General features: G+C 33.6%; 3 protein-coding genes across 4 annotated transcripts; 1 reads left to right on the top strand and 2 right to left on the bottom strand.

Moving 5' to 3' along the window:
• Positions 1-313: 313 nt before the first annotated feature.
• LOC123673985 (ras-related protein Rac1) lies at positions 314-6,389 on the bottom strand. The gene is made up of 5 exons (XM_045608784.1): positions 6,077-6,389; positions 3,529-3,781; positions 3,199-3,333; positions 2,772-2,933; positions 314-1,952 (listed from the first exon to the last, which is right to left on the bottom strand). The coding sequence occupies exons 1-4, from the start codon at positions 6,109-6,111 to the stop codon at positions 2,778-2,780; spliced, it is 579 nt and encodes a 192-aa protein (XP_045464740.1). The 5' UTR covers positions 6,112-6,389; the 3' UTR covers positions 314-1,952; positions 2,772-2,777.
• A 142-nt stretch (positions 6,390-6,531) lies between these two features.
• Positions 6,532-14,797, top strand: LOC123673983 (tonsoku-like protein). Of its 2 annotated transcripts, XM_045608781.1 has the most exons (15): positions 6,532-6,741; positions 6,792-7,049; positions 7,116-7,272; positions 7,400-7,653; positions 7,758-7,925; positions 7,982-8,301; positions 8,850-9,111; positions 9,180-9,467; positions 9,523-9,874; positions 9,999-10,276; positions 10,331-10,690; positions 11,755-12,031; positions 12,134-12,321; positions 12,941-13,652; positions 14,022-14,797. In XM_045608781.1, the coding sequence occupies exons 1-15, from the start codon at positions 6,729-6,731 to the stop codon at positions 14,320-14,322; spliced, it is 4,188 nt and encodes a 1,395-aa protein (XP_045464737.1). In that variant the 5' UTR covers positions 6,532-6,728; the 3' UTR covers positions 14,323-14,797. The 2 variants fall into 2 exon arrangements, with proteins under 2 accessions (XP_045464737.1, XP_045464738.1); XM_045608782.1 differs by lacking the exons at positions 6,532-6,741; positions 6,792-7,049 and having other exon boundaries at positions 7,142-7,272; positions 7,408-7,653.
• Positions 14,798-14,885: 88 nt separating this feature from the next.
• LOC123673984 (xylosyltransferase oxt) lies at positions 14,886-19,055 on the bottom strand. Its single transcript, XM_045608783.1, has 5 exons — positions 18,034-19,055; positions 17,836-17,978; positions 17,616-17,773; positions 17,188-17,540; positions 14,886-17,070 (listed from the first exon to the last, which is right to left on the bottom strand). The coding sequence occupies exons 1-5, from the start codon at positions 18,645-18,647 to the stop codon at positions 15,657-15,659; spliced, it is 2,682 nt and encodes an 893-aa protein (XP_045464739.1). The 5' UTR covers positions 18,648-19,055; the 3' UTR covers positions 14,886-15,656.
• Positions 19,056-19,684: the final 629 nt, after the last annotated feature.

Raw genomic sequence — 19,684 nt, 5'->3', positions numbered from 1 at the left:
TTGTAAATGACTAATGGTGGGTTCCATAAAACTTTAATCATGGTGATTAGCTGGATCAAATCATACCAATGTTGAATTTTAGTTCATTTTTGACACTTCCAACTAGTTGATCAGTCTGAATTTCATGAAACCCGTCAACAAATTTGAAATAAATTCTGTTTTTGGCATGTTAATGAGACACAATAATTGCATACAATTTTAATTATTTAGAAAAAAAAGTTTCATGAATAAGAATTTGATTAAATAAGCAGAAGTACTTTTTTTCACTTGAGTAGGAAGGAAATTTAAATTGAGGTTTTACGAAAACACAGCATCATTTTATAAATCCTATATTGGTTCCTAATATATTTAGTATTTACAAAATACATACAGTTCTGTTATAACATAATCACACAGATATTCGAAAATTTTCAATGAAGATGTTCCATAAATGTCAGCAATACAAGCAAAATACAAAAATAGAACAGATACTTTACAATTACATGTATACTTTATATTATTACTAATTAGAAGTAGAACTTTAATAAAATTTAAAATGCAAAACGACTAACATAATGTCGAAAATTCTCAATTATTTACTAATAGTTTTTTTTTATCAATGTCATTTGTTGAACAAGTAATCCTTAAAATTATAGTAACCATTTATAAAATTACCAAAATTCACTTATACTCATGTAATACTTTTGTATGTACACCACCGCTCCCTTAGATAATTTTTTAACAATTCATTTATTGATATCAAACCTGAACTTGACTGCAAATTGCAGTCTATGGCTAAAGTAAACCAACAGAACCTAAGAAAATTAAAACCTTAGAAGAAGCCATAAATAAAATGCAGGAATTAGACGTTTTGGTTCTGAATTAAGATAAATGGTACAATTTGTGCAATATTTGTGCGTAAAATTCAATTCAAAATATGCATACAAGTTTATCTGAAAGGTACAATGAAAAAAAAAAAAAAAAAAAAAAAATTGAAACACAAACTACCAATAATAAGAACCAAAACGTCTACTCATAAAAGAAAAACTAACTACATAATTCTGTGAAATATTTTACTCATTAATTTTCAATTACCACATAGCTAAGTAATCTAGTACTAACTAAATCATTGAAGCATTATTTTTCGTTCGAGGTAACTAAACCGAGTAGAGCATAAGAACGAATATTTTTTTAGTTCCAGAAACAACCCAATAAATTTCTATTATACAAATCAAAACTTAAAATTATTAATAACTAAAAAGAAGATTTTTAGTTACTTTCGACGTGCATCTAACACGCGATTTTATAGTAAAATCTATAAATGTCAAATATTGCACAGACATTAGAATTTTTTTAGGCGATGATGAATAAAAAATAATAATAATGATAATACATGTTTTATGTATAATGAGCGAAATAAAAATGCTAAGATAATACAACCTAAATTCAAACACCATTTGTCTTGCTGGCGTCTACAAAAACCTTTCAAAATAACAGCACGAAAAACACTTTGGCAAGTAGAGTTTTATCACAAAGGGCAATTTAAAAATAGGTAGTAATACTGTACATAATATGTCACCGACTCTACATTGAACATAAGAAGAAAATTCACTAGAGCATTTTTTTGGCGAAAACAGATATTTTCCTGTGAACAAAGAAGCTTCCAAAAAAATTTGAACCGTGTGGAAATAATAGTCAACAGAATGTTAACTGAATCGATAAGGTTTCTGGACAAGTCCAAAATTATTCTGAAGCACATTTATAAACGAATCCCAAGTTTGGATTAATTTTGAGAAATTAAGCTTGCAAGTACAGTAGATTACTTTCAGATTATGTTCAACATATCAACATAGTCATGACGCCAGCCAGCTACAACCGATCGAGTCGTTCATAGACATTCAATTGAAATGGAAAGATGATCGAAAATGACATGGTATTATTTATGCTTTTTTTCTGGTTAATTGTAGGTGTTTCTGAAAAAAATCATTGCATTTCGTTAGTTTTTAAAATTTTATCGAATTATTCAAATCAACAAAGGAAAATTCAAACAGCAAAACAAATAATTTCACTCAACATGGCGTCTACAAGATATGAAAAGAATTGAGTGACATACAGGGTGTTCCACCATTACCGCTCTATTAATGTGAAGCACTGAAATTTCCAATTTTTTTTTTCAATGCAGTATCATTAAGTGGTGTGCCATCTAAGTTTAAATGACCAAACATGGATGAGAATTGTTCAAGTTATCTTTCAAAAACTGATAAACCATACCAAAATATAAACATTTGGCAGAAAAATGGATAAAAACACAAATCATTGAAAAACATGTTCAAATTGCATTTTCAACTGCACGAGCATCCAGCTTATTCACCAGATCTGGGCCCCCAGTGATTACTGACAATGTGCACACCTCAAAAAAATGCTCTAAGGGTAGAAATTTGGCTCTAATGAAAGCAAAGATTAATCTCTCTACAGAAAAGGTATTGAAAAGTTTCGAGGAGAGTTGAAGGCGACTATGTTGACGAATAAAGTTGTAAAATACGTTGTTACTGATCAAGTATGGGAAGTATTGAAAATTCTTTACCAGAACTTCGAAACTTGCGCTGATTAAGGATTAAGCCAAAATAACAAGTTACCGATTGGAATTTACTATTCAAATAATATTGATAAACTGATTTTTAATTGAAAATTGAAATCTAATAAAAAAAAACTGATATTCTTCTACAGTAGAGAAAAAAAATTTTTTGGAAACATAATTTTTCCGATTAGTACAGAAACTATGAAAAACCTACCTTATATTACAATATTGTACATCTCTTAGGGGGCTTGACTAGCGTAACAGGACAAAGCACTGCTCTGATAGCTTCATCGAACACGGTCTTCAAACCTTTCTGTGTTAAAGCAGAACATTCTAAGTACTTGACAGCACTAATCTCCTTTGCCATTGACAAACCCTATAGAAAAAGAGTAGGATAAATATCTTGTGCAAGAGCAACTATAATGAATAATGTTGCAAGTTTTTGTCAGTTCGTATTTTATCAGCAATATTCTTTTCAGACGGGAAAAGAAGACAAAAATAATAGTATCATCATGAAAATGACAAGAATACACTTCCTTACAGGTTGATATTGTCATTTGAAAAATAAAATCCTGAATAATACCATTTAGTGGAATCAGAGATGAATAATTAAGGTTTAAAAATTCGAACAAATGTATTACCTGTGGATATGTAACAGGAGCCAATTTCTTGTCTTTCAATTTCTCGATTGTGGTGCGATCATCACGCAGGTCAAGCTTTGTTCCCACTAAGATGATCGGGGTATTTGGACAGTGATGTCTCACTTCTGGGTACCACTAGAAAGAACAAACAACATTACCAACGATTCCTCCCAATATCTCCTAAAATACGATTTGAAAAAAACTTCAGTTTAAAATTTTATCAACAGGACTTTTCAGACGGGAAAAGAAGACAAAAATGATAAGTATCATCATAGAAAAACATTCCTAGCAAGCTAAAGTAATAAGTCTTTTTTTTTTTAAGATACTCACCTTTGCCCTTACGTTTTCGAAGGACGCTGGATTCACCAAAGAAAAACATATCAAGAAGACGTCAGTCTGGGGGTAAGACAGAGGTCTCAATCTGTCGTAATCTTCCTGACCCGCAGTATCCCATAGGCCAAGGTTTATGGGTTTCCCATCCACCATCACATTGGCCGAGTAATTGTCGAAAACGGTGGGGATGTACTCGCCAGGGAAGGCGTTTGTGGTGTAGCTTATCAACAAACATGTTTTACCTACAGCACTGTAAGAGATAAGAATCCATTAGTGAACTGCGAAAAACCCATCTGAGATCTGGCTTAGAATAATGCATTAGGATTTTATCCACAGTCAATATTGAGTAATATAATCTTGACAGAGCTTGTTTTTAGCAATAATTATTTGTAATTTTATATTTTGGTGAATTATATTGGCATTTAAACCCAGAAATTTGAGATATGTATATACCACATACTGTCATCTTGTGTGATAGTGTGTGAAGCTAATCTTTTTGATATCTTAATATCTACGAATTTATGTAGAAATGTAACTTTTTGATGGGGTTTTAACATAAACTTTCATCAAGAAACGCGAAAATTTCAAGAACTATGTTTTATCTCCCAGTAATTGAATCATTAAGGATCGACCTTCGCAGTTGGAGATTAAAATGAATAAAATCCAGGTAATTTAATATTCTGAATCAAAATCGACAATATTTGAGATGATCACATCATTTAAAATGGGATATTTTATCACGAGATTCTAATCATTGTGGTTTTGAAATTTTGCTCAGTCAAATCTTAATGGGAATTAACGAATTTGTGATAAATTTTAAACAAAGTTTTGAATATGTAATCCTATGTTCAAAACTTAGAGAACACATTCAACTGCAACATTGGGGTTGCTTATTGAATAAGGATAAAATCATTGAATGCTTTCTTTGAACAAACCACATGTTCACAAAGAATAGTCTTCAAAGCGACCCTTCCTATTAAAAAACCAATTAAATGAGCTACGCTCATCCAACTTTTAACAGTATTTCCTCTATAAAAATACGATGACCTTTTCATTGTCATCACGTTTCTCATGGGAAAATAGATGCACAATGAGTAACATTGTGCTGAAAAATAGACCGTTTTTCATTAAAACAAAAATGTGTTTCTACTATCGACATATAATTACGGAATATGAATTGGGTAGGATACAAAATAGAATCCTATAACAGATGATCATAAATAAAAAAGTAAATGGAAAAACTTACAACTCTTCGAAGAACTACTAGTTGCTCAGTAAATGAGAGAGAAATGAACGACACACTGAACAGACCACGTTTTTTGTATTTCTGGTACTAGAAAAGCATTTCTAGGTTATATGCGCATGAGAAGTATTTGCAAATATCCCTACTTCTAGCCAATCCTCAGTTGGAATTATTTTTAGGGTTCCTCCTATTAAAGGACCCTACCCCTACCTCTTATTCTATTTCAAACAATAGTTTAAAACTTCTTCAGCAGTAATTCATTATTTTTCAATAATATTGAAAATAAAACAGATGAAATGAACCAGAAAAAAACGAATTTTTTATTCTGTGATTACTACAATTAATAATACCATGATTTCAAGAAACGAATTACTCTGGAGGTTGAATTCTTAATATTAGGAATATCAAATCAATATAATTCTCCATACTCAATTGCATCTACAAAGATTGTTCTTTATGTAAATGTTTGGAATAATAAAATACTGAATAGCAAATTCCGAAAATATCTTTTAAATTATGTGAACAAGTTTCAAGGTACCTACATTTCCACAATTGGCAATTAAAAAGATGTATGTAAAAAATTTGTACTAGCTTATTTCGCTACATGTATAGTTTGTGAATGACTCATTATTATATGTGTTCAAGTGTTTTTCAGTGTCAATTAGAAGCACCTGTGATCTGTTTCCAGGTGGAACTACAATTCTAATGATTATTATGTGTATTATAAATCGTTATTCCAATTCAATATGAACAAGACTATCAAATAGTGGTAATAGTTTTTGTTCAATTTGAAAATAATTCGAGAGTATTTATTTTTTTATTGGCAATTTTATTTTCCTTGAACAACTCCCAAACAACAAAATCAACAGGTCAATGAACATTGAGAAGTGATTTTGACCATTATTTCATTTACATAGGAAGTACTTGAATACATGTAATCTTCTATCTCCATAGTTGTTTGTTGAATTCGTTGTATAAAAATTGATATAAGTACCGCATCTCATCAAACACATTAACGGGAAGAAAGCAACTATTGTTTAAATATCTAGTATTGCAATACAATGTCACATAAAGTGAGAAAATTGCAAATCCCAGTGATTCACAGACAGAAATCCATTGATAAGAAGAGCTAAGTTAGTCACTTTTAAAGAATTGCGTATTTTCGAGCAGGACAGCTACTGTACACGCTTTGATTGTTTCCAATACTTTTATATGAAAACTTGAGACGTCCGATTGTACTCTCATTGACGTTCGATTTTCACGAATGGCATATATACTTATATAAATATTGAATTGACTCACCCATCGCCTACAACTACACATTTTATGGCCTGCATTGTTGTAAGAAATTGATTCTAATAAAAACTGAACCAACTTAATGGGTGTGTATGTCAAATAGATAGCAAAATACAAGGACACGGATGCAACGCACTTTGCACGGAAAGCATTCAATTAGTTGTGAATCCTTCATCAAAATGAGCCGAAAGTAGAGGAGAATAATTCACCCGTATCAGATTAATCGAGTTAATTGTTTTTCACTCTTCTCTAATCAACACGATTGAGTACCACACGTAACTTCCATTCGTTCGTTGACAAGAATTAAAATTATCTACTGTCATCCACAGAAAAGCCAAATCTGACAGGTTGGTGAATGTGTTCGAAAAATTCGAATTTCCTCCATTTTCACAATTTTTCAGAATGGAATTTTCTTATGCTGAATCGGATATTTTTTCATTAGTTTTCCTAAGAGTATACTGATTCAAAGCTTTCCAACAGCGAGTAATTGAATTCATTGTTGGAAAGCTTTGAACAAGGAAAACAATAGCTGTCAAATAAATCTTGAAAATTTGGCGGGCTGTGTAATTCATGTTTTCTCTATTTTTGTATACATTAATTTTATTAAATAATTTATTATATATCCATTTACTGTTGATTATTATTTTATTTATCGAAAATGGATCCACAAAGTGAGTTGTTCCAACAAAATTGTTATAAATACTGAAATAATTGATTTTAGAACTGTTGAAGAAAAAACGAAAAGCTATTGAAGAGAAAAATGAAATTGCGCTTTGCTCTGCGTGTACCGATTTAGCTAATTTTTACATGAATGAAGAAAACTTTCACAAAGCCATAAACGAATTCGAAATTCTTGGTAAAATTTACAAAAAACAGAAGAAAATGCTGGACTTTGCTACAGTAAATCGAGGAATAGGGGAGGCTTATATGCTTTTGACAAATTATGAGAAAGCAATAGAATATCAAAAGATCTATCTGGGTAATTTGAACAATATTTAATTAGTTTATTGCTGTCACCAACAGTTCCTGCATAATTGTGTTTTAGGACTATCTAAACAACAGGAGAATAAATTAGAAGAGCAGAGAGCATTAGCTACACTTGGCCATACTTATTTAACAAAGTATATTGCTGACAAGCAGAATAAAAATGATTTAATTGTTGCTCACAAATATACCGTGAGAAGCTTAGAAGTTTGTGAAAGGTATAAGCATTTTGATACAATTATATACCTTCAGTATCGTACACTTGTATGCTATTAATTAGGTAGTGGAATTGATGACACTCATGCATTCATTGTTAGAAGATAAATAATATTAAATTTAATACAGCCTTACAGATATAAAAAAATTTGACATGGTGGATATGACTGCAAGGCTATATAATAATCTAGGGGTAATCCATGAGTATCAGGGTAATCATGAGAAGAGCAAGGAGCTATTCAATAAAGCTATCGTTTTGTGTAAGGCGAATGATGTCTATGAATCACTGCATCAAGCTTACAATTCTTTGGCTACCCTTTTAGAAAGAAGAGGAGAATATAACAGTGCTATCCAGAATTTTAATGTGGCAATTGAAACAGCAAGTGAGTCATATTTTAGAAGAGAATTTCTGCAGTGGAATATTATTCTTTGTAACTTTGCTGAATGAATTTGCTTTAAAATAGTAAGTATTTGCCTATTTTTTTAGAAAAACTGAAAGATAAAGTTTCTGCCTTACATGATTGCTTAGTATCAAAAGCTACAATATTATTAAAATTGGGCGACTTACAGGCAGCAAAAAAAAGTTTACATAAAGCTTACAAATTGAAATTGCCAACTAAAACAAGAGAAGAAGTAGGGAAAAAATTGAAAACTGGTAAATTTTGACTTGGAAATAAAACTGATTTATATTACGTTACATTTATTTTTCAGTTGTGAGATTATATAGAAAAGAGAAAGAGATGATTTCTAAATCATATTCGGGAATTGAATTACAAAAATTCTATGAAAAAATGGGAGATGGCTTTAGCGCATTGAATTGTTTCGATAAGGCTTTGGAGTATTATCATAAAATGCTAGAAATTGCAGAAAGTACAAAGACAAATTTGTCTTTGTGCTACTATAGTATTGCTGCAACATATAGAGATGATGAGCAATATGATAAAGCTGTTGAATTTTTTGAGAAAGAATATGTTTTGTGTGATTTCAAGAAAGGTTTGGATACCTTATGTGAGATAGCAGATACTAAAGAGGTAAAAAATATTTTAAGATAGATTTACTATTCTAAATTAACGTTTCCTTTTTATGATTTCATTGTTGGTAATTTTATTTTTCAACCCCTTATTAAACTATGATTTTTTCTATTTTGATGAATTTCTCACATATGTCTGTCACTTTTACACTATTCCATTTTGACGTTTGCTTTGGAGCTAATTACAGGGCTCCAAGCCTTGAAGATATTTTGGAGGTTATGTTTTATTCATAAATTTGTGAAAATAATGTATCAATACAATCAACAAAACATGAAGTAAAATCATGAAAAGTATTACTTTTTTCCTAACTGTCCTTAATTTGAGTTATATCACATCAGATAAAAATTGTGTTGGCCAACCTGAGATTTTGACATTTCAGGGAGAAAAGTTCGGTTGAATTTTATGCTTGACTCAGGCATGAAAAAGGCCTGCATGCACATTGCAAGTATGGCTCAGAAATAACTACAAAAAAGGCATAGTTAATTAAGGGGTTTAGACATTTATTTGAGACAAATTTGCAATAATGTAGTACTGGATATATTTTTTAGAGTGGTGGTAGGCCTTCATCCGACATCATTGAAGTATATGAAAGAGCCATACAAAAGTGTAAGGCAGCTAACAACCAGAGAGAAGAAGGCAGGATGCTTGGTAGATTAGTAAACTATTTAGAAAGATCAGGAGAGTCAGAAAAGCTTCACGAATATAAAAGACGATTTGATGAGAGCGAGTTTGAATCTTCAGATTCAGAAGGGCCCACACAAGAATCCGAGGAGAATAGCGAGGAAGATATTTCATTGGATAATTTAACAGGTATATTCAGTTTGATCCATTTTTTCTGTGTTACGTTTTTTTTGAGCTTCAAGATAACCTTTTTTCAGATGAATCTGAGGGCAGTGAATCGGAGAGTCCGAGCAGAAAAAGAAGACCTAAAACATTTCAAGTCAGGAGAAATTTGAGAGGGGAGACTCAGCTCCATACAGCTTGTATATCGGGGAAGACTAATGTTGTACGACATCTTTTGGATCAAGGGCATCCTGTCAACATCAGGGACAACGGAGGTTGGCTTCCCCTTCATGATGCCTGCATTTCTGGCCATTATGATGTTGTGGAACTATTGCTAGATAAAGGTGCTTCGGTGAACGATCGAGGCGGAACACATTGCAACGGTAAGTCGAGAACAAATAAGGGAAATCTGCGATACAGTAAACAGAGTTTTTTCAGGAACAACTCCTCTGCATGATGCTGCAGTCAATGGTCACTTGGAAATAATGGAACTTTTGCTTGATCGCGGTGCATCAGCCTTGGCAAAAACCGATGAGGGCGAAACACCTTACCACTACCTCAAAAAAGCCTCTATAGAGCTTCAGTTCGACGAAGAGCAGAAAAAAATATTTGAGAGGCTGTTGGAGAGGATGAGCGTTATTCTAGATAAAGCTGGCCAAAGCAAAGAGATTAATACAAGTATAAAAAATAAGGCTTTTGTGAACGGACAGAGAGATCAACTCGAACTAAGTGCTAGAAGGAGGAGCGCACCAGAATTTGTTGGAGACACAGAGGTCCCTCAAAAAAGAAGGTAAAATTCCTAAACTAGTATTTGGGTGGTTTCTTAATCAATTATAAAATATAATCGATTTCACCTTTCAGTTAGCATCTTTTAGAAGCATTCAGCATTAAATTTTAGGGTTATGGTTTTTCAGGTCATCAAATTCTAGAAAATCAATTGATAACACCAGCAGCGATGATGATATCGATAAAATAACACTTTCAAGAAGATCTGCACCGAAAACTCAGGCCACAAATGAGTACAAAAGAGTGATGGATAACTTGAGAAATAAGTCCTGCGATTCTGCCTTCACTAACGCAGAAAGTACATCTTCCAAACGAACTGCGTATGTTATGGACGAAGATAATGTAGGCGATGATTGGCTTGAAGATGACATGAAGGATGTGAGGACAAGCAAAAAACGAAAGATGGGTACTGTATGGAAACGCTTTTTTACCTCAGTTTTCTTATATGCTCTCTTAATAGGTTTTGCCGAGGGATTAATCAACTCTTCCAAAACAAGAAACAGCCAGCCTTTGAAAAGATTTAATTCTTTCGAAACTGTCAGTTCGAAAAGTAGTAAATCATCACATAAAAGCTTGACTAAGTCTCCAGGTAAAAGTAAGAATCTCAGCTCAAATGAAAATGATACAGGAGATGTGGGTGTAGAAGAAGCCGATAATCTCAATGCAATGGAACAACTAGTTTTCGATCCTGTTTATATTGACGATGATTCCGACTGCGATTTCGTCGAACCACAAAATTCTAGAAGGAAACAACAGAGCTCTTTACTGGATGCTGGTTTTGCCAGGAGTATGGTATCATCCGATAAGTTTAAGAGGAGTGGTGAGTTGATTCCGAGCTTTCTAGCCTTCGCCTAGTTGGTTTTTTCCTCAATGTTCATAAATTGAGCAGAGAGTAATCTTATAACGGGTGTTTTTTTTTCGAAGTATATAACTTTAAGTTGGCATTACTGTTCAAGATGGCGACCGATTTAACAGCTGTCAAGTGATTTATTCTCAGTTTGGTTTTGCAATTCATCATGAATAGACTCACGCCTGAACAACGCTTGCAAATAGTGCAATTTTATTTCGAAAATAATGGTTCTGTGCGGAATACGTATCGCGCACTACATCCATTTTATTTTGTTTAGCGATGAAGCGCACTTATGGTTGACTGGCTACGTCAACAAACAAAACTGCCGCATTTGGAGTGAAGCTAATCCTCAAGTGTATGTCGAAACACCGTTACATCCAGAAAAACTGACTGTTTGGTGCGCTTTATGGGCTGGTGGAATCATTGGTTCGTACTTCTTCAAAAACGATGATGGCCAGAATGTTACAGTCAATGGTGATTGGTATAGAGCCATGATTACTAACTTTTTCATTCCTGAATTGAACAACCATGATGTCCAGGAGCTGTGGTTCCAACAAGACGGCGCAACATGTCACACAGCTCGTGCCACAATCGATTTATTGAAAGACACTTTTGGTGACCGCCTAATTTCACGTTTTGGACCTGTGAATTGGCCTCCAAGATCTTGTGATTTAACACCGCTAGACTACTTTCTGTGGGGCTATGTAAAGTCATTGGTCTATGCGGATAAGCCACAAACCCTTGACCATTTGGAAGACAACATTCGCCGTGTTATTGCCTATATACGGCCACAAATGTTGGAGAAAGTCATCGAAAATTGGACGTACAGATTGGACTACATCCGAGCCAGCCGTGGCGGTCATATGCCAGAAATCATATTTAAAATGTAATTCCACAAGATTATCTTGCGGATAAATAAAATTCACGTCAATCAATAATCGATCGTTGTTTTATTGCAATTTAAAGTCCTATAGCTTTAAAAGAAACACCCTTTATGATTGTATTCGACTAACCTATTTAAATTTTCGTTTCAGGTTCCTTTTCTCAGAAAAGAAGCCTTCAGCCTAAAATCACACATTTTGGAAGTACAACCCCTACAAAAGTGACACAAGGCTCCCACAGATTATCGTCATCTCCGAGAAAATGGAGTCAAACATCACCTAACAAATCATCGTTGATCGATGAAGATCCCATGCTGGCTATGGATGTGAACATCGAGGGTAGGCCTTTTAGGGTCACAACAAGGATGTCGATGAAGGAGCAGTTAACTGTTAAATGGTTGGCATTGGAAGCCGCTAGGAGATACGCAAAGTATGAGTTTTTACAAAATTTTATTGAATACTTGTAGAGAACGAGATTTTTGAAACTTATTGTACATCTTTCAGAACGTCAAGAATGTAATTTTTATTTCAGAAAAGAATATGTAGAACCAGTGTTGGAATTAACGACACAAAGTGGGGCGGAGCTAGTTGATGATGATACCATAGGAACTTTATTCATTACGGACTGTCAAGTGGTGGAAGTGAATGCTAAGGTGTTGAAATGGAACCTACCACCTATTCAAGAAAGGTATAAGGAGGCATGTTCTGATATGAGCACAAGTGAGTCTTGCCTTTTTTTTTTGGGGAGCTTGTTCTTCTTAAATGAATGATTCCCATTTTGGGTATGGTCCGTATATCGCCGAGAATTTCAGAGCGGTTACTAGTGATTTTCAATGTTTCAGGTAACCTGCTTCGTATTTACGAACCGCTTGACACATGTCAATGGTACAAAAATTTTCATTGACAGAATTTTGGAGGTTATAAATGGTTGATCTCCTTCAATTTGTAAATAACTAATAGTTCTTAATAGCTCTGAAGGGTATTTGTTTCATAATTAAAATAATAAAGTTTTTGGGTGTTAGATGTCATGGAAAATATTCATAATTAATAATCTGAAAATTAAAATGACAACTGCCAACCGGAGTGGGCGTGGTTACCGAACCTAACCAGAAGTACGGTTGCTCTGGTGACAGATCGAATATTGAGGAAATAGTCACTGGTTTTTGAGGAATTTGACATATACTGACCACCAACTTACTAAACATAGTAACCAAGGTGATATACGGACCATACCCTTTGTCATCATATCTGAATTTTTCTGATTTTGAGGGGGAAAATTCTAGAAGAATATTAGAAAAGAAATATGCCATATTTCCTCAAAACTCTTTTTGTTTCGCAGAACCACTGGATTCAGTTTGTCTAAATTTGGAAGCACTAACGATATCTCTAGACATAAGCAATATAGGATTACATCCAGCATCCATGGCCCCTTTATGCAAATCACTTCTCAGGGAAAACAGATTGTTGGAATTAGATCTATCTAACAACTTCCTTACTTTGGATTGCGTCAAACTGCTAGTTACCAGTTTATTGACGTTAGAGAACCTTACCAAGTTGAATTTGAGTTGCACCAATTTGCATGCCGAAGAAATCAGATACCTCTCTAACATGTTTTCGAATTCTCCTGTAGATATTCTAACGAAGATGTATCATCTGAACTTGAGCGAAAATTTTATCGGTGATGAGAGTTTGCAAGATGTAGCTTCGATAACCAGGCATTTGAAACTTAAAGAACTCGATTTGGCACTTTTGAACTTTACAGAGGATGTTTTCAAGAAGTCCTATAACAGGAATACCATCTTCGATCTTAGTAATTTGGAATATTGCAATTTGAGTGGCAACAATTTGGGAAATACAGCTTTGTTGGAAATATTGTCGTTTATTGATGGTAATCGATTGAGTCACTTGGATGTATCTGATAATAAAACGTCAGAGGGTTTTTTAACTTCGCTTATTGATTGCTTGAACAAAAGAGCGGCTAGGTTCAGTTTTGACTATTTGAACCTTGCAAGATGTTCTGTTGCAGATACAGAGATTTTCAGCTTATTAAGGTGAGTTGTAATTTGAATGTTACCTGTAAGTACCACGCACAAAATACTCTGTAAATGTGTCACATACACAATCCTTCCTTGTCACATTCACTTCTAAAGAATCAGTAATTCTGTTATATTCAACCAAATTGTTAAAATTTTGGGCATTTAGCCTTGATAGTCGGTTTTCACCTAATCATAGACTTCTCCTATATGAATGACAGTTCTCTCCTGATGCAGTATTTATATCCTCCTTACTGAAAGGGGCGGAGCTATGGGGTTCATCCCCTCCCACTTCTTAGAGATCTTGTTAACCGAAGCGCCCAAATATAATCTCATAAAAAGCATTTCCTAAATAAAAACTGAGACTAACCACAAATTTTTCTGCAGGTATTGTGATAGTTTGAAGACCCTAAATATATCGTACACTAATGTGACCTCCTTAACCCTTAGAAGAATTTTGGAGAGTAATTTTGTAAAAAATATAATTATTTTGGAATGTGAGAATATCGATAAATACTTGGAAGATATTGATGATCTCTGGAATCTCGGTGATTATCTATATGGGCAGAGAACTCTCAAGATAACATGTGATAAGGATAAATTCCACATTTTCATAAAGCTGTGGAATGCAAAATACTGTGATAAAGTTACTATCGATGCAATGGGTAACTTATTGATTTTGAAATGATTATTTGTTATACAAAGGAACTTTTATTTTTTATATAAAATATGTACAAATTATGTTACATTTAATCGAAAAAGAAATTGTAAATAAATGTAAATATTGTTTTAAGTCGTTTCTTTAATATCAATTGTGAAATGCTACCCCTAAAAGTTGAGCACATCAAGATAAATTGTGCTTAACAACAAGATTATGAAATGTATTTTATTGCTTTTTGGGGAAGTGTAACATCCAAGAATAATTGTTAAGATACATGGGGATGGATCAATAAATGTTGGTCTTTATTTTTAAAAATTTCAAATTTCCATAGAATGAAAAAAAATAACTATAAATTAGTATTCAGGATAAAAATAAATTAATGAAATGAATGATCTTTGTTTCAAAATAGCTTAATTCAAAGAGAGCTCTTGATTAGATATACAAGGTGTTAATAAAAAACTGCAATGTTGAGGGATGAATTTTTGTCGAAAAATATAACGTCCTCAAAAAATTAATTCAATGTTTGAATGAAAAAAATAGTTCTTTTTTATTTATTTCTTAAAATCAAAAAAGGGCTTTAAACAGGGTTAGGTCCAATAATTTTTTTTTGATAAAAAACAAAAAATCAATTCTTACATTTTTTGCAGTCGTTTATTAACAACCTGTATAATATAGGTTACCTAAGGACTTCAAAACCATAAATTCCACCTCCGATTTGCACGTTACTGGGCAAGTATACAGAAATCTTTATAATTAAAGTTATGGTTCACATGGAACTAGCTCTATATGAAAAATATCTAGCAAATTTAGTCAAAATCTTCTAACTTAACCTATCATTGTTTTTAATAAAAATGTTGACATTAACTTTTAATGTCAATACCGTTAACCTAACCTATCTTTGTGTTACTATTCAGTCGATATGATAGAATGAGAGTAAACGTTAGAAATTAGTTGAAACTTTTAAACTTTCCTCTTTACAATTATTTTTTATTTGAACTAAACTATTGTGTCTAAAATGTTATAGATTTATGAAATAATTGAATTTCTCTGAGGGCTTGAAGGCTGAACTAACCACACTCTTTTTGAAATTAGAGTTCAATGCTCGCTTTGAAAATGAAGTTGTCATATAATATGCCTTTTATACACTTTAATACCTTCTACTTTATTCAAAAACGTTTATTTTATCCCATTAAAAAATTAAATCGAATAGTAGATCCATGTGAACCAAGGCATTTTTCCTTAAACATAGATTCCATCATCTCTGAAAAAATATACAATGGCCATTGACTTTACATCTAAATATCAAATAGTTGAGCACCAAGGTATATCACAATATCGAAAATTCGCAAAAACCACTAGTCTCATAACCACAAATCGAAAGACCCTGTAGTCTTGTTCACCTCTTCTATGGCACTTTTTGGATCTGGATAATAAGAACTCCAGCTCGATTTAGAGCAAACATTCATCGCCCTATTGCAAACCTCAGTTTGCTTCACAACACACTCTCTCTCCACCGAATAGAATTTCGAGAAGAGGGAATCTATCCACTTCTCCAGGTCATCACCCTTCAGTTGAGAGTTTGCCAAGCTAAGACGTTCAAGCACATCCCTATCGGATGCGTTTGGTGTGAATTTCTTGTAGGTCTCATCGAAGGACTTCACCGGCTCATTCGAAGATGATGAAGTTACTTTAGGTTGCTCAACGATGGCTTCTATTGGTGTAATTAGAAATCTATATTCGACTAAGGGGGTATTTTTATGGATCAACTTAACGGACCAAGATCCAGGTATGTGTGGTTGGTGCATATTAACTTTAATATGGCCTATGAGATTGTTTTCATCTATATTAATATCGGATACTTCGACTAGCTTCCCAGTTGGGTCAATCCATAAGAATGATATGTTGTACGTCTTCGAGGAGATAATTGGAGAAAACTGATATATAAGGACGAAATCGGAATGGACTGTTAGTATCCTAGCGAAATTTCGCGATATTTGTTCTTTTTGATCATAGTCAGAGTTGACGGAGAGATGCTCCAGTTTATTTGTCAAAGGTGAAGATTTCAACAAGGACAGCGTCTGAAGATGAGAATAAGCTAATTGAAAGATACCTAAAGATGTTTTAAACTTGACGAGAGTATATTTATAATTGTCTTTGTGATGATATGAAGTTATTTCGATGATTTTATCGACTTTTGGAATACATGTTGTGTTTTCGAAGGAATATAACCAGTTTCTTATAGCTGCCTGAGAAATGGTTTGCAAACCTTTATCGGCTTCCAAACCCAAGTCTTGGTAGTGATAGATACTCTGCCAGTAAGAATTCAGTGATTTCACAGGAATCCTTGGCTTCTCCAAATTCAACAACCAGAGCTCCAATTGATAAATGATGGACTGGCTGATTATTGGTTCGAATTTTCTGGCGAAAAACAAGGTACGAGTTTCAGTACCTAGAATCCTTGGCCAGTCTTCTGGTTTGAAATCGTTGGGGCTACAACCGCACCAATCTACTACATGCTTATACTGACACTTACAACCCAGCTTTCTTTTCCAATTCGTTACGTGCAGATTGTTGTCAATGTATGTGTTGCAATAAATGGAGTTCCTTAAGGCTGTATGGAAAAATGATTCTGCTGGAAGTAATGTATGATGGAATATTTTCAGAAGTCCCTTGACTAAACTGTCGATGTTATCTCCAGCCACATAGTTTACGAACTCACGGTTCAGGGCTACCCAATCACTACCGCCATCGATTTGGATACCCCAGGGTAATTTCCTGCGGAGGAGAGATCTCCATTAAGACAATGTCTATTCAAAGAAAATTTTCCACAAAGAGAGGGAAAAGCATATTGAAATTCTGATAGTTTACTGCCTCGCAAGCGAATTTACTAACCTGTCAGCAACCCTCCACATATGGGTATCACATTCCACAAAGGTCTTGTCTAAACCCTGTTTCTGTATGAATCTCTGCACTTCTCTACCGTGGGATTTGACAAAATTCTTGTCTCTGTTTGCAGACAAAAAGTCTGTTAGTTTTTCAACTGTCTTTACTGGATAGTCAGATTCACTAAGGTTCAACACGAAATCCCATTCCCATTTCAAGTGTAACAAATTGTTCATACAGGCTCTCAACATTTTGAGGAGAGACGCACCACCCCAAATGGTAGCAAATCGTTTGCGACTTAGTTTTATGTTCGAAAATCGTTTCTCCAAAAAAAGAAGTTTTCGGAATAGATAGTCTTGCCTCTGAAACAAATAGTTGATCAGTTCACAGACTCAATTGCCCATTTGAACAATAATAATCAAGGGAATAGCACTTACCACATCTACATGTATATAATAAAAATGATTTTTATGGTACAGGAGCTTCAACAACCTAGTGACCTGTCTCAGAGCTCTACCATTGAGTGTTAACAAAAATACTATACGAACTGGTTTTGCGTTATTGCTTTCAGTATTGGCCACTTGAGGAACAAATCCTATAAGTAAAAGTTCACTTTTCAATTCTACAACTTATCACGTCATTTTTAATTGTACATACTTTTGATTCCTGTACTATAAATATTAGATGTGTAATGACCTCCACATGTTTCATGAGCATTACCAGGACATTTTAGGTTGCAGGAGGAATCAGGAAGCTTTTTACTGACTGGTGGTTCATCGATGCCACAAAAACACTCATTACTAAAATCAAACAGAATCTGAAGTGTGTAATTGATTTCTTTTTTATATAAATTACCCATATTCTACTCCAGCATATGGGAAACCTGATTGAAGACATAGCTGCACACAATGTTCAGGAGAATTATCCTTATTGAATAATCCGTAATAACCACTTAACAATCTAAAATCTTTCTCATCTTTGAAACAACCAAGAGCTTTCCCTGAGCTATTTTTCTTATCCATACAAAAATTAGGCAGTCTTTTAGGATACAATTTCTCTTCTAAGCTGAGGCAAGTAATATTAGCTATTAAATGCTTACATTTCGTACTTTTTGCTCTGTTGATCGCTGATATAGCTTCACGTCCACTTATTTTACAATTTGGTGTGAAGCCCAGTTCTTCCAATTTCAAATGAAATTTGCTTGCTTTGACCTTACTATTTTTATACTGATTAAAATTACTAGCAACTTCCTCATCAAAAGAGCCACTTTTAATCCTTCCTTCACTACTGTACCCATTTTTTTCTATTCTTTCATATGTAGGCTGCCATATTTGTTCTTTATTGTTCCTACTGAGAGCGAAGAACTTTAAAGTGAGGAATATTTGGAAAAGGAGTATAGTGGTGCCAAAAATGAAGAACACTTTGTATCTTCGAATCCATCTGAGAGCTGTATTTCGAACTATAACCATTTCAAATTTGGTGTGTAACCTAATACTTGAATCATTATCTCCCCTTCTTACAAAGCATTCAATTACCCAATTTAATGTTTATGTTATTCTCTCTCTTATCATTTTGTGGCCACTTATATTTATTTATATTTGGTTTCCTGCCTTCACCGCAAGTATTTTGATGATTCATTTCATTCCTTAAGGTACATTTTCAAATGTTTGTTGAATCCCAAATGCCAAGAGGTTAGTTCATTTTTTTAATATGTATATTTTGTGACTTTGTGTACCCTTATGTTTCAAATATAATATTTCTTTGCTTTACATCGGTGAAAATTACGCTATTTCGCTATTCTAATAAAAATTTATTGTTTTTTAATTTGGGAAATATTATTTTTATGATTTCGTATTTTGACATTTCGCATAGAAAACTATGTCATTGGTTCTTTTCTCCTTCTTTTGGTCTTCATTTTTAAATTAAATTGAAGTCTATATACTTCCGATTACTAAATGAAGATGGCGCAGATTTGAGTCCAGGTCTCTTTTCAACCAACAAAAATAAAAATGATGGGATTCCTATTTGAGATTTTTCACTACAGAGAGAGTGCAATCGGCATTTACAGGATTATTCACAGGTTTCTATAACTCGGACTTTTTTTAAGTGGACTTTCGAACTTTTAGGAAATGCAATAAAAAAATCGTTCAATCATTACGAACGGTTTTCAAAGAATAATCTTCAGTTTAAACCTTTTTATCCATTAAATTTGTCGAAAAAAGTGGCCTACATTAGAATAAATAAACGTCAGATAAATTATGACTAGTAGGGTATTTCGAAATCAGAATTTCATGGAGATAATGAGTATGGTGATATAAACATTGGGCATTCTCATTTGAAGAAACAGGGTGGTATCGTGTTTCACCCTTTTCGGACCAGTCTGTAGAGTGAAAAATAATTAAAACTTAAATCATTCTTCTAGCACAAAATTTTCAAGAGTTATCGACGGGTCGAGCACCATTGACTCACCCTGGTCTTCAAGGGCATAAGGCGGGTTATTGGGGAC

This window comes from Harmonia axyridis, chromosome 2, assembly GCF_914767665.1.
Source record: "Harmonia axyridis chromosome 2, icHarAxyr1.1, whole genome shotgun sequence".
NCBI classification, from domain to species: domain Eukaryota; kingdom Metazoa; phylum Arthropoda; class Insecta; order Coleoptera; family Coccinellidae; genus Harmonia; species Harmonia axyridis.
This window is presented reverse-complemented; position numbering and strand designations above follow the sequence as displayed.